General features: G+C 41.1%; 1 protein-coding gene across 1 annotated transcript; it reads right to left on the bottom strand.

Annotated features, from left to right (window-relative positions):
• Positions 1-11314: 11314 nt before the first annotated feature.
• Positions 11315-14971, bottom strand: LOC147894538 (replication protein A 70 kDa DNA-binding subunit B-like). The gene is made up of 13 exons (XM_087384925.1): positions 14868-14971; positions 14740-14783; positions 14504-14644; positions 14230-14403; positions 13964-14141; positions 13602-13872; positions 13420-13522; positions 13213-13337; positions 13049-13127; positions 12805-12949; positions 12543-12706; positions 12336-12456; positions 11315-11836 (listed from the first exon to the last, which is right to left on the bottom strand). Exons 1-13 carry the CDS (start codon positions 14961-14963, stop codon positions 11636-11638), a joined length of 1842 nt encoding a protein of 613 aa, XP_087241051.1. The 5' UTR covers positions 14964-14971; the 3' UTR covers positions 11315-11635.
• Positions 14972-15260: the final 289 nt, after the last annotated feature.

Raw genomic sequence — 15260 nt, 5'->3', positions numbered from 1 at the left:
GGAACCTGTGAGAACGAGGCTAAGTCAAAGCAGAAGCAGCTATGGAGCTCGCCACAATCTCAACAACTCGACATCCACAGAGCCAAGTATCAACCCCATCAGCTCGCAATTCCGCAGCTCCACTCCATAACAATCGTCATCCCAAAGACGAAGACACTTCTCTCAAGGCATTTGAAAGGAGACTCGCTGTTGTTGGCTGGCTTGCGCTGGGCGCAGCCACGCTTCATTACCTCAACTGGTTCCTAGGCTTCTGTGCTCTCACTTGGGCCTCCGTGGTTGTTCTCGGGGGCCTTGTTTCTTTCCTCGAGAAGCGGGATTTCTACCTCGTTACCATCTTGCTTTCGCTGGAGGCATTACGCTTTGTCGAAGCTGTTTGCTTCAGCAATTTGGTCACTAGGAATCCGGATGCTTTCACTTTTGCACGCCACACATTCGATTGGAGAAGGAAATTACTGCTTGTTCGCCTCAGAAGCATTGCACTAGCATCTCAGTGGATGTTTGTTTTCCCCAGCATTTTACTCCCAGTGTCTGCTTTGCGTTCTGTGCACTATCAGAAGGGATCATTGCCTTTTAACAGTATAAATGCCTCTCTATACATATTTTATTATTTGGTGCTGATCAATGCCTCGATTGCCACAATATTTCTTCTTTATTCACTATCCGTGAGCGTAGCTCTGACACTCTGGTCCAAGGATGAGGAGAGCCTTCAAAGGTATTATGATGAAATTGTATGGAGAGGTGCGTCTAACGGCTTGCTTCTAGCCAAGAGCTTCGGGATCCTCGTCTTTGCCTTCGAAGTGCAGGCCCAGGAGTATTCCAGAAGGATGCAAGCAAAAGCTGTACAAAGCAAGTATAAAGACCTCATACGGTATGTGTTGAACAATCCCAAAGGTATTGAGTCCGCTTGCATTTCTTTGGAGTCCAATGACCCCTACCTGCAACAGGCAGCAGCCAACATCGTGGGTTTGTGGGCTAAAATAGATAAGCAAAAAAAACTCCGTTTTCAAACCCAATTGCTGTCAAAGCTAGCAGATAAGCTCAACCTTGGTCAAACAGGGTGGGCAGCAGCAAGCAGCTTCAAATCACTGGGGGATCTGGATCCGGAGATCGTGTTCAACGTTGAGAATCAGAAAGGAAAGAAGGTTGTGGATATACTAATGGATGCAATCCATCCTGAGAACTCTCTGTCCATGAATTGTGTGCGGGCAATGCTACCGTTGGTGGGAACGCTGCCCCAACATGAAGTTCCAGAGGAAAAGATTTCTGCCTTAAACGACAAATTGAGGAAGATAATCCAAAGCGATAGGCTATGGGTGGCGGAGAGGATAACAGCGGGCTATGCATTGCATCGTCAGGGGAAGCTGACAGATGCAGACAAGATTATCTTGAAAGGAATCAAACCGGGCGCCGTGGAATACTATTTGGAAGAAGAACATGAGTATTTGAGAGTCATGCTGGGGGAAATTCCAGAGGGCTGCAGAGGTATGCGCATCATAGACGTAGATGATAACAAGCAGCATCACTTCCATTATGTTGGGTTTTTTTGCGTTGTTTTTGTATGCTTCAATGCTGGAGCTCTCGTACGTTTTCTCACTGAGTTCATCAATCAGAAATTGAACTCTTGAACAGTGAAACATTCACGTTGCCTTAATGTTTAGCCTCTAGTAGTTTTTGGCCTGCCAGGAGGCGGCCTAAGTGAAGGCAACGCCCAGTAGAAGCGAATATACATTTTTATTATTTACGGCAGGCAGCCTAGAGGGAAGTTTTAGTTTTCTAAGCCCTCCTTCAGCCATGTGTCCTAAGAGTATACATTGATCTTCAAAATATATAATGGTGTGAATTGTGCTTTATTTATGGATGTGTGAATTGCTTTTTCTTTAAAGCCTTGCACTTTGTTATTGTGTGTTCTAGATGGTCAGCTGAAGGGTGTAAGGCTGCCTTCAGGGAAGCTTTTCTGGTCTCAAATGTTTGCTGATGACGTGATGGCTCTCTCCCTTGAAGACCAGACTAGCGTCAGCTCGTTGAATAACATAATTTCATGCTTTTGCTGCCTCAGGGAACAGTCTTTTTGGGAACAGTCTTTTTGCGTTCTTTTAATAGAAATTATTGAAAAGCATTGTAATTCCATATGAAATATCATATCACTATCTATATCCAATTGTATCAATTCAAAACTCTTTACAGTTGAGGTCTTACAAATTCTATCCAAAATTCATGAGTCTTGTACCTCCTTTTTTTGGAACAAGGATTAGACAACCAATCCACAAGAGGGGGCACAGCCTCATTTACAACCCATAGGTTTTTTCTTATGTGATGATATGTTTTCTATGATGACAATTATTGGAATCTATTGTCGTAATGTGGTGATTTTGTAATGAAATATTTATGTGAAATTTGTTGGGATAATATCGTCATTGGTCGTAATCATTTTATTATATTTGGTTTGAGTCTTGACAATAGGTTACTTTGCCACACTAGGACCAAGACTTTGTGCAATCAATGTTCAAGGTCTCATAGCTCTGTGACAATGTCTAGTTTAGAATCTCCTAGAAGTTAAGTGAAGATATCGAGGGTCTTCTAGCAAATTATGGGACTGTACATGTAGCACACCATGTATCACAATAGGATTTAATCTCATGAGGGGTTCAGATTTCTCCCGTAACCCTCACTTTCTTCATATTTCCAATTGTGCAATTCGTTTCAGCTTTGCTCTTCAACCGTGTGCTCTCTCTTCATCTCTCTTCAAGTATAAGAGCCACCCTCTCAGTGCAATCTTCTACAACGTATGAGCATATGTTGACCATTTGTACATGGACGATGACCGACTTAATGCCCAAATTGTAACAATTTGGGGGCTCATAAAGCATGCAAAATATGCATAGTACTACCTCGAAGTGATTCTTCCAAACCATGCAAACCTTTTGCAACGTAGTACTTATTTTAAGATTCTCTAAAAAATTCTTTTAAAAATAAAGTTTTTCGAAAAGGGGTTGTATTTTGCATAGTAAGGAAAGAGAGACATGCCACATGGCAACTTTTGCCTTGTAGACTCACGAAGATGTTTTTGGCATGAATTATATGTTTTTGAAAAGTACTTTTAGTGCAATCTAAGATTTGATCTTATTCTTTTTTTTTTGGGTAAACTTGCCAACTTATATTATAAGGGTTAGTCAAACCAATAAAAATACCAATTTATAAAAATTTGGCCAATTCGGCGGAGGAACACACCAGTTGTGGCCTATGCTACTCTATAGAACTAAGGAAGTGAATGTCCAACATCAATTAAACTTGATCTCCCCAAGGAATCTTTCACTCTAATAGCCATGCTCATGTCTTGCAACAGTATAGGCTCTTCACCCATAGGCACACTTCCACCAAAGACCAACCTATTCCTAATACCCCATATGGCAAGAGACACCAAGGTCCTTAGATAAGGCCAAATAGTTTCTAGTCTAGATGTAAAACCCTACGGATCTCCTAAGAAGGCCGCTCTCCAATTTACTTTACACATAAATGTCATCATCAAATTAGCCCGTCTCACTATACCACCCATGCCTCTCTAGACCCCCCCCTCACAAGAAGGAAGTCCTAGAATAAATGGCATACCAAGTGGCAGTGAAGGCAACAAAGAGGGTTAACCTCAAACCATCTCACCAATGCACCTCTAACAAATAACCAATTGTGCATAATCATCCATACCATGAATTTTGTCTTCCCCACTTGGCATCCTTTCCATATGTTGATGAAACTATTCTTCCACCAAGTTGGTCCCTATTGCAAGTTTTGCTTAGAGTTCAGGCTAGTCATCATCAACTTATCAAACTAATAGCTGCCTATAAATCACTCTAGCAGTCACCTTCCTCAAGGGCAACTTGCCTCCTATCAATTATTGTTTTCCTCTCTCCAACTAGCAGAGATCACATAATAAGTAGGCCAACATTGGGGGATGCCTCTCAAGACCTTAGCAATCACTGCAAACTCAAGCAAAGCGAACATTGGGGGATGCCTCTCAAGACCTTTACAATCACTGCAAACTCCCAAGGAATCCATATCCTTACCCTCTTTCCTCTGTTAGGCCTTGGTTTTTCTTCGTTCAATTAAAGCTAAAGGCCTATCAGAATTCAGTATTGCCCTATGCCACCATATGTTCTCTAGTAGACTAGCATCTCCCCTAAGGCTACCTATACACTTCCATATTAACAAGTCACGCACAACTTTCTAGGTCATGAGCAAGCTTGCAATGCTGTCTGAACCTGTGATTTTATGGGGGAAAGAAGGGCAAATTCTATTGTACCAACTTTGGTGCTTCCAAGTCCTAACTTTGGGGCTTTTCCTTTTTCCATGAATCACCTAGTGAATCCCACCCATGTAGTAGAGCATTCAAACATTTTTAGCAACCATTCACTAAGCAGAGCCAAACTCCTTGAAATGATATTAGACAACCCTACTCACTCCCCTTATGTTTAGGGGCCTGCAAAGCTTCCCACATGATGTAGTGTAGCTACATTTTACCACTTTGGCCCATTAAAACTCGTTAGCTTTCTTTCAACCTCATTTCAATGGAACCTCTTAAAATTCCACACTAAGGCTAGGTAAATTGCCATAGCCAAGAGAACATGCTGAATAATAGTCCCTTAAGCATTTCAAACAAAGCAAGCCCTTCCATCCATGGAATCTCTCCTTGATCTTATCATAGAGCCACGCAAACCTGCCCTTAATTGTAGTGCCGAACCCCAAAGGGGCACCTAGGTATCTTACTATACTACCTCTCCCCACCCAAATAATAGGAAAATTCTCGGCCCAATCCGATATCATCCCCTGGTTTGCTCTAAGAGAAAATATTTTTTCCAATTGTGAACTGATTCTGACAACTCACAAAAGCAACATTGTCTCAAAGCACAAAATGCCACACAAGCAATGAAGGATGCCTATGGTGAGATGAATGCCAAAGAAATAGACATTTTTATAGCAAGTTTAAAATATCTTGTATGCCCAAGTGACATATAGAACCATCTCAGGTATGGACTATGCTAGCGTCCATTTATGAGGGCAAGACATTGGTCACACATCTTAATTTGAAGACATGATTTCTACATTGGAGACGATGATGCATTGTTAAATTATTTAAACAAGATGAAAATATTCGAGAATAGATTGAATGAGAATGTCTTTGATATGGAAGATGCAGAGTTTGTTGACTGGATAGTCCAGAGTCTTTCTACCCCCATCCTATGAGAGCCTTAGGGTGGTAGTGATTGCCAGCGCTAGAGCTATTAAGTTTGATGAACTAATAATCATATTGATACAAGAGGAGGATCAAAGAAAAGGTTTAAGGGTAACCATGTTCAAGGCACACTAGAAGAAAGTATGCACAAAATGCAATGCAAAGGCAAGATGCCTCAAAAGAATGCACAATAGTTCTAGATCCAAGATTAAATAGAATAAGAATAATCAAAGGCAATAGATCCTACAGTCTTTTGCTAACTAAAATCCTTTGTAAAGAGAAAAATTAAATGTGGCAAGTTAGGCCCATATTGCTAGATGATGTCGTAGCAAGTCAAAGGCTAGCCATGGCAATAACAGAAAGAAATAATGAAGGGCACGTGCAACAAAAGTAGACTATACTGTTGATGGGTTAGAAAGGGGTGATGCCTCATGCCAAATCTATTATGCAATGACAATGACATCAATTGTCGCTGACAGTTCATGTATAGACCTTAGACATCTTATGGACATCAAATTATGCACATCTTTGAGTGTATGAAAGAAAACTAACCAAAATGTGTGGATAGTGGACTCGGGTGCATCATGATACATGTTTTGCAGGCGTGATTGGTTCAAGACACTTGATCTAGTCAAGGAGCCCTACATGTTCATCTTGGAGAAAATCATTCACTTCTAGTCAAAGGAAATAGTTATGTACCAATTCAGCTTCCAAATGGTCATGTCAAATCCATTTGTGATGTTCTTTATGTGTTGGGACATGCCATGAATTTCCCATGAATCTACTATTAGTTCATACAATGTTTCGAGTTCTCTTCAATCAAGGTTGCTCACTCAAAATCAAATTATTGGATATGGGTGAAGAAATGGCATTGTTTATAAGTTTGTGATCACAAACAATATGCATGATTGCACATATACACTTAGTTATGGCACCAAAGGTATGCGCATCTTAGCTTCAAATCCATGCATTTTCTTGAATGCAAGAACATGTCAAAAGACTACCATCAATCAAAGAGGGAGATTTGTGTGAAGGATTCCTTTATGGGAAATAGCATAGAGAATCTTTTCCCAAGGTTCAGGCCACCAAAGCTAAGAGGCCATTAGAGTTTATGCATATGATATTGCAGTGTAAATGCCCAATTTGCCATCACTAAGTGGTAGCAAATATTTTTGTCACATTTATTGATGAATAACTATGCAAGGAAGATATTTGTCTACACCATGAAGCAAAGGTATGAACATATGCGGGTAAACCAAATGAGTTTGTGGAAAAAGGATATGAGCCTTACTATGCAAGGTAAACAAGTCACTTTACAGTCTCAAACAATCCCCACACCAACAATCCCTTACCAACATGTCAAATCGCATTCAATTGCACATGTGGTTTTTTGGGCCTTTTTTGCCTTTTTCAAGCCTTTGGGTGCTCGTTTTCAACGTTTTAAGAGTCTTTCTAGGGATTTTGGCCCGCTCTAGAGGCACCGGTGATGTCAAAAATACCAAATTCCACACCGTATGTCAGATATAATAAAGTAGCTCAACTATCCTCATTGAATGCAAACAAGACGATATTTCTTTTTTTCTTTGAATTCCACACCGTATGTCAGATATAATAAAGTAGCTCAAGTATCCTCATTGAATGCAAACTTGATGGTATTTCATTTTTTTCTATGAATGCAAACTCGGAGGTATTTCTTTTTTTCCCTTTTTTTTTAATTTTTTCAATGTTCATTGGCCCTCCTTTGATTGGTGGAGGGCTATTTTCCTTTTGGGCTAAAAGGCCCCAAAATGAGCTCTGATTTTAATGGCATGTGGGATTCACATGAGAAATCGTACGATTCTATCTCTCTGCATGTAAGAATCGCATGTAGGATTTGTGTGTTCTTCATCCCTGTAAGGAATTGACTCTATGATAGAGTTTTCTTATGGTTTGTGCATCAATTCATCCATTGGGATTGAAACTCAATGTAGGAAAATGGCGGTCGATGTTGAGGGTACCCTCAAGAATTCAACTCCAAACTTTTGCAAAAGACAACACTCTGCCATAGGATTTGATCAATGTTGCCTGCATGCATTGTTCATGTTGCTATAATGAGCTAATAGTAATGTGCCTTGGATATCCCATTCCACTTTAGAATATGGGTTGATTATTGGTGGCCACTTAATGGTACAATCCAAGCTCTGTATGGTGGCATCCCATCGGTGCTAGCATGGTACTAAATGGAACTATGAAACATGCCAGTGCAATGATGTACTCCTTCAAGAAAGGCCTTTGAATAGTTTGGGTCATCTCCATTCACTACAACCACTTGCACCAATAGCAATGGTTACTATTGATGCAAACTACCTAGAAAAATCATTTGTAGAAAACTAAAAGCATCGAAATAACCATATATATAAGCATAACCATCCATATAAACATTGATATATTTATATATTGATGCTTATATCGGCTCTCTTATTGATTTTTAGAAATAAAGATGTTGTCGACAGTTATATCGATGCTGACAACTTGCCCAAAAAAAATTTTCAAGGCAGATTGGGGCTAAAGCAGCCCCTATGTACCCTAAATTTTGTGTGTTTGTGCATGTGCATACTCTGTGTGTGTGTGTGTGTGTGTGTGTGTGTGTGTGTGTGTGTGTGTGTGTAAGACTTGACAACACCCCTTTGCATAGTGAAAAGACAAAAGAGTGAAGCTAGACAATGGAATAGGACTAGTTGCATTAACGGAAAGGTTTGTACAAGTCGGTAAATCCCTGGTCATAAAGGAAACCAACAGGGGTCATTTAGTAGAAATGACTTTGTGGAAACTATATAGAAGTTGAGCTTGGATAAGTCCTGGCAAGCATCACGTTTATTGAAGAGGGGAGTTTGCCTAACTGCCACCATCCAAGCAGCAAAACAATAAGAACTAGTTTTAACTTTAGTTAGGAAGACAGGTGTCATAAACACCCCTCCCTTGTTATCGGAGTCACAATAAAAATTAACACTTGGCCATATACTTATCAAGCTTAATGTAAATACAAGAATGTCTAGGAAGAAAAGTGGGTTTAGAGGTTATAGAGAGAGGAATATTGAACCATTGTAGAAGGGAGGTAGTAGATGAGAAGAGTGTGGAAGGGGAGGGGTTTATGGAAGAAGTATGGGTGAGGAATAGTGATGCTAGAAGATATAGTTATTGAATAACCAAGCAACTTGAGTTTTAAAGTAGAGAGAGAGTGAGGGAACAATTTTGGAGAGAGAGAGAGAGACAGAGAGAGACAGAGAGACAGAGAGAGAGAGAGAGAGAGAGAGAGAGGGGGAGGGGGGGGAAGATAGTCTAAACAGGTTTTCAAAGGATTATAAAGGGAAGAAAAGTCATTAGTATGGTCAAAAGGAAAAAGGGATAGTAAGTGTGTGTGTGTGTGTGTGTGTGTGTGTGTACCCACCTTTGCCCCAGTAGGATACAACACACTAGGTGGGATAGTAGATCATCACCTAGTGTGATGACCTACTATCTACCCGAAGAGAATAAGAAGTATTGAGAAGTGCAATTTAAAGTAATGTAAAAGGAATGGAAGAGAGGTAATCAGTATGGAAGCAAATTGGTTTTAAAAGATAAATGGGTAAGTTGTGGTTATAGTAATATTAGGCAAGTAAAGGAAGTGGACAGTTATGACAATAATCTAGGTTAGAAGAGTTTTATATAACAAGGTAAGTGTAATAAAATAGTATTGCTCAAAAAAATGAAAGGAGTCAAAAGGCCAAAAGCCATGATGACTTAAACATATTATTTAAGAGGTGGGAGCAATAATCAAGGGTGAGCTGTTGAGAGTTTTGGATTTGGAGTGTGACATCCAATGAATAATTCTGCAAGGACAAGAGAAGGATTAGAAAGTTGTTTATTAGAAAAAATAAAACAAATAAAGAACAAGTTAAAGAAGGGAGTCAAGAAGCCTTAATGACTTAAGTGCATTATGTGCAACCATCTAGAGTTGCAAGGGAAACGACCTATGTGTGGAAGACTTGACAACCCCCCTTTGCATAGTGAAAAGACAAAAGAGTGAAGCTATACAATGGAATAGGACTAATTGCATTAACGGAAAAGTCTGTACAAGTCGGTGAATCCCTGGTCATAAAGGAAACCAACAGTGGGTAATTTAGTAGATAATGCATGTCAATAATATATACCTTCACCATGTTGAAATGGCCTTTTTGCTCACTTGTCGTAGCACCCTCTCAAGTTCCAAGACTACCAAAATCACATCCAACTTATTCTTCATCCAAGCCATCCTATCAACTTTAATGCTCCAAAGCCTTGTAGAAAGTGAAATCGATGCTCCTTACCAATACCCACATTCCCAACCATATCTTTAATTCCTTTAGACATCCTTTTGTAAGTTGCGCATTCCCATCTCCAACAAACCTTGGTCTCGAATCTATCCTTCAAGACTTGTTTCTTGTGGTATGCCTTGTGGTATGCCTGTAGGACTTCATTACAATTCAACAAAACAACCTTCTTCAAACCACCTCTACAAGTAGCCACCATTCTTGTTTGAGTCATGTAATTGCTCAACCTCATTACCTTCTCCTATGAAGGCATATCCTTACCCCTCAATGGGAAGAGCCTCCCATCATATATCTCCTAGACTTGATCGCTCAACCTCTTAACGTTCTGCTATGACTTTGTATCCTTAGACCTCTCTTAATTCCCAAGAGAGGTCCTACCTTGCACATCACATGCATCATCATAAACCAATCCAAGGAAAAATCAAATTTCCATTTTCTTAACCAAACAAATATTTGTCAAATTATAACTCATACATCAAAGGCTCACACAACTCAACCAAAAATAACATTGTATAAAGAACTACAAACCTCCTCAAACAAGCCTCCAAAGAAATATCACACAATCAACTCCTTTCTTGCATCAAGCCAAATGTTGTGATCTACCTCTTGTTCCTCCAATCCATCTTTGTATGTAATATGGATATAGCCTCCTCATCAATTTAAGGAGAGAAACCCCCTTGAACTTCTATGTAAAGGCTTTCAATTTCAAAGTAAACTCAACATCCTCAAAAACCTTCCTCCACATGCACGACACGATCCCCCCTCTCTAAAATCATTAGAACCTTAAAAGACTCACACAATATTCCTCACCATGATATCTTTTGGCACAACAAGACACCGATCAATACTCTATGCATGCACAACACTCAACACACAATTCCTCCTTACAACCTCCAATGCACTCAACCATTATATCAAATTGCAATTCTCCCAAGCCTTTTTTTTTTGGCTCAATTCAAAGTTACCAAAGAAAGTCAAAGGCTATAATGATTGATTCATTAGACATAACCTCATCATATTTCAAAACATTTTGATAGCTACTTAAGGGCAAATTGCAACTAATTATCCATTTCTACTTGTCTACCTTGTAGACTAAAGAAAACCCTTTCTGTCAACTCATCTTAATTTGACTTAGATTGTTAAAATTTACAATAAGAGTATTTATCAAGATGAAAATCTTAAGTCTTGTTCTTTGAAAAGCTTAACTTATTTCACAATTACTATTAAAAAGATAGCCCTACCTTTCTTTTGAAGATAATCAATTTCATTAATAATTGTAAAAGCTTAACTTATTTAACAATTACTATTAAAAAGATAGCCCTACCGTTCTTTTGAAGATAATCAATTTCATTAATAATTGTCAAGGGAAAGGGAGAGAAAGCAAATTAGTGAGGACACCTTCCATGCAAAATAATAGAATGGAGAGCATCACCTACTCAAGCATAAGAGGATAAAGTGTGCACTTTTTTTTTGTTAAGGGACAATGCATGATTATTCAAATTTGACCTAGGATTTTAATGTAATCAATTCTAGTTGAAAACGCTTGACCTAGGATTTCAATGTGCTTGACCTAGGATTTCAATGTAATCAATTCTAGTTGAAAACGCATCTAATCTATGACTTAATAAAATCTCAAGATATGCCCTATTCTTTTTTGTAGGAAAATTCGGCTACCCATTAGCAATGGATTTTGGAATTCCAAAATTCTTAGACCCATTCAAAGGGTATCTAAGGGAATCCAAATGCAACATAATTTAACATTTCGGAGTTGTATAGGAAACCAAAAGACTTTATTTTCCTCTCATAGAACCAGTCATTTCGATTCACCTCGAAATGATCCAGCATCTACATAAGACTGCCGGCAAGTATAATAGACATTGTAAGTATACAACGAGGGCAATTGTGATACAGGCTGGACTGTACAAAGGAGGCTATGAGGAAGTAATAGAAAACTGGGAGGGAAGATGGGCAGAGGAAGTAATAGAAAACTGGGAGGGAAGATGGGCAGAGATAAGAAGTTATATGATGAAAAGCTCTTTCAAAAGGAGGATGAACCAGGGAATTAGCTTTTTCTTCAACAAACTCAGCTTGTGCCTTTCAGTTTAGAAATCTGCTCAAGCAGGAATTTGCTTTCTCCTGCCCAATCCACAGCTGCTATAGATCGAATTGTGATTCGTTGTCTCTTCTCGTTCATATACTCTGATTGAACTACACTAATCCGGAATACACACGGAACCCACATGGCCTTCTTGAGCTCGGCTTGATACAATTTCATGTCAACATCCTGCACATGCAAGCCAATTAAGGCAATCTTCCATTAATGCATAATCCTTATTAATCCCATCCTGAAACATGCACCCCATCAAGGCAATCCTCAATCAATGCAAAATGTTAAATCCAGAACAGCCTCATCCTTCGCTTTTAACAGTCTTGTATTGAATCTGTGAGGTTGTTTTCAACTTACATAGGTCAGTCTGAAGAACAGAACTTGAGACAAACTGCAACCTAAAGAGCACTCTGAAAAACAGAAATGTCTTGATCTGTCACTACATTTTAACCGGCAAAACAAAATAGACCCTGTACGAATGATTTGTCGCACATAATACACATGCTTCAGAGCAGCCAACAGTGAGTTGATTTGTCTACTGTAGTAAACGTGCAATACAGTAGTCTAAAACTTCTGCCTTGATTCGCCTCTTAAATACAGCAGTCTGCCTTGCAAAAGACCAAAGAACAGATTGTCTTGATTTGAGAAAACTTCCAAAAAAGTGAAGGAAGAGGACCTGTGACTTAATTTCCGAAAGATCGTCAGCAGAATGGCCTAGAATTTGTTCAGCCTGCTCGTTGAACGCAGAGATCCATGCCTCTCCGGAGAAATCTGACATCTTCACTGTCATAATGTACCTGACAGACCAATTCCAGAGTTATGAGTGAAACTACTTATAGGAATGATAAGCGATGTCGGAAAGCTATCACCAGAGCAACCTTACCTCCTACTGCAACTGTCGAAGTTTTTCTGACACCCTTCACACCAAAACTTGGAGCCTCCATATTGTTCCGTTACCTTCTTGTTACATGACTTGCATGCGAGGTACCACATCGATTGCTCCGGCTTGATGAAACTAATGTAACCTCTCATGTTAAAATACGCAGGCTGAGGAAGAAATTCAAGGTTCTATATCAGAATTCCGTATCGATCTTGGATTCAAAGATGTCTCTTTTCAATCACAGGAAGGGAGGATGATAGCCGACCTTGTCTTCCCCTACGGAAGGCTGCGTGATCTGTGAAATGAACTCGCGTTCAGAGTAGACAGACCTCGAGCCATTCCTTGCAGCTCCTCCAGGGAGGCTGGCTCCCGCCGAAACCAACTGGGCTTCCTTCCCCTCTCCATGAAACCTGTTAATCAGAGCGCAGCCCATCAACGAAACCACAAAATGCGAGACTTCGCATGGCTGATGGCTACATAAAGCTTGCGAATATGGAAAGAGCGCTAACCATTTTCTAAGCTTCTCAGCCTCGGGAACAGCAGGATTCACGAGAATGACGCTGTTTTGCGTCGTAGACAACGAGACGCCTGATTTCAGAGAAAAATTCAGAGCTACAGCTGTGGTATCAACTAGCTAGCAAGCAGAACAATGTCATCGAAAACCTCCGCTCACCTTGGAAATCTGAGACTTTCGTCCCTTTGAACAGAACCACCGGGGATTCACTCACCATGTCCAGCAGCTTTTCCCCATCTTTTGAAGCCAAATCATTCCACACGCTTACCACGACGGTTTTCTTGCTGCCACGACAAAAGAAGGCAAGATTCAGATGTGAAAACCGAAGAAATCCATGAAGGTGAAGCACCATGTTTCGCATCCTACCTCTCGTCCGCAATGGTAACATCACGCTTAGGAATTTCTTCGTTGTTGCTCTTTCGGCGAATGCTGACAATTCCCGAAACGCTCTGCACCACTCCAAAAACGTCTGCAGTAGTGGGACTGTTGGTGAGGCAAAAATCACATCTCCTACCAAGAGCATACACAGGATGCTTTCTAAGGCTTACCAACAAGCTCGCGCGCATTCACGTATGGCCCCAACTCATCGATCTTAACCGCCCGATATGAAAGCTCGGGAATTTTAGAGCTGTCTTCCACAGCTTCCTCAACTTCTGCATTCGCATTGAGCGTCATCTCGTAGTCGTTTTTCACTGTGGAGAATTGCTTGTTTGCTACCCGAAGACTTCCCTTGGAGATGAAGTACACCTTGCCTAGCTCCAGCTTCGGGTAAAACTTTTCAGCGGCCTCTTTGAACATTGTGGCTTGGATTTGAGTTCCCTGCGGACGCAGACAACTGTATGAGTCATTGAATCGCGTCGCAGGGAAGGATTGGCGCAAAGACAACAATGAAAGGGCTCCCAGACGCTACATCTTCGTCAGTAAGCTCGACGTTGAAAACGTTGCCCTCTCCCCTCGCATTTCTGAAAGTGCGCAGAGGTCCTTTCCCGGTAACCCTGACCTTGATCGTCCAATTGCCTTGGTATGGATTCAACGATACCAATGGATACACCCTTCGGGAGATGCCCATTCTTGCAGCAGGAGCGGCACTGAAGACAACCGACCAGTAAGCACAAAGTGAGGCTTATATTAGGGAGGTTTCTTTGAGAGAACAGTTGAGTTGCAAGCATCACTTACTTCCCGCGCTGCTCCTGGACAATCTGTGCAGCGGACATGATTGAAGTATCGCCAGATTTCTTTCCGGTTTTGGGCTGCAGTGTGATTGGAGGCTTCTTTTCATCCATCCTTGAAGCCCCAACTTCGTGATCCAGAGCAGGCGCGACCACTTCAAAGTTGATGCCTACGAGAACCCTGCCAGAAAGAAAGGCATCCAAATGGTTAGGAGGATGCGTATGTTCAACAGAGAAACAGTTTGTCACCCGAACACGACCAGCCAGATGACGACGCGTACTTCTGGCCCTGCACTTCGTTGCACGTGTAGTCGGTGATGCGAATAAGCCCCAGATTCTGCAGCTTGCCGGACGTGACTTCGCTCGCCCTCTCCGTCGGGAGCATAGTCTTGATCTTCTTGCTTCCATCGCTGGCGAAGAACCTGGGAGGAATGCGACGAAGGAAAACGATGAGTTGAGAAGGACAAGTTTGTAAATGGGGGAGGGGGAAGGAGAGGGGGGAAGGAAGAGGGCATACGTGAAGCGAACATCGCTATTTCCGATAGGCTTGAGGTCGACGACCTGCGGGAAGGAAAAAGCGTCAAAACAGAGCAAGGCGGAAGGAGGAAAAAGAGGAGGAGGGGGAGAGAAGGAAGAAAGGGAGACCTGGACGACGTAATCGGTGGGAGGGGAGGGGGAGGGGCAAGTGAGCATGGATGAGATGGAGGAGGGGGTGAGGGGAGGAGGAGGAGAGGAAGCCATGAAAGCTTCAAGAGCTTCAACAGATGAACAAGATAGCAAAAATGAAGAAGAAGAAGATGATGAAGAACATGAAGAAGAATAAGAGAGAGCCTTGTTTTTTTTTAAATTTTCAAACAAATGCGAAATTTGCCCGCGAAAAACACCCGCCCCCTCTTTCTTTCATCCCCTTGAAAACCAAGTTCAAACACCTCAACACCTCCATACCACTTAATCCCTACAACACTAACCAAAAGGTGAATGATCACAAATCATTCATCCGGCCTTCCCGAGATCCAACTAGCCACAGAGGGCGGAGAT

This window comes from Dipteris shenzhenensis, chromosome 14, assembly GCF_047967505.1.
Source record: "Dipteris shenzhenensis isolate YYH24624 ecotype China chromosome 14, Dip_SZ_1.0, whole genome shotgun sequence".
In the NCBI taxonomy this organism is placed as follows: Eukaryota; Viridiplantae; Streptophyta; class Polypodiopsida; order Gleicheniales; family Dipteridaceae; genus Dipteris; species Dipteris shenzhenensis.
The sequence above is the reverse complement of the archived record's forward strand: the minus strand, read 5'-3'. Positions and strand labels throughout refer to the sequence as shown.

Coding starts and splice junctions, on each gene's coding strand:
- LOC147894538 (XM_087384925.1), bottom strand. CDS start 14,963: ATGGCTTCCTCTCCTCCTCCTCCCCTCACCCCCTCCTCCATCTCATCC. Junction 14,784..14,867: donor CCACCGATTACGTCGTCCAG/GTCTCCCTTTCT, acceptor TCCTTCCCGCAG/GTCGTCGACCTCAAGCCTAT. Junction 13,523..13,601: donor GAATGCGCGCGAGCTTGTTG/GTAAGCCTTAGA, acceptor CCACTACTGCAG/ACGTTTTTGGAGTGGTGCAG.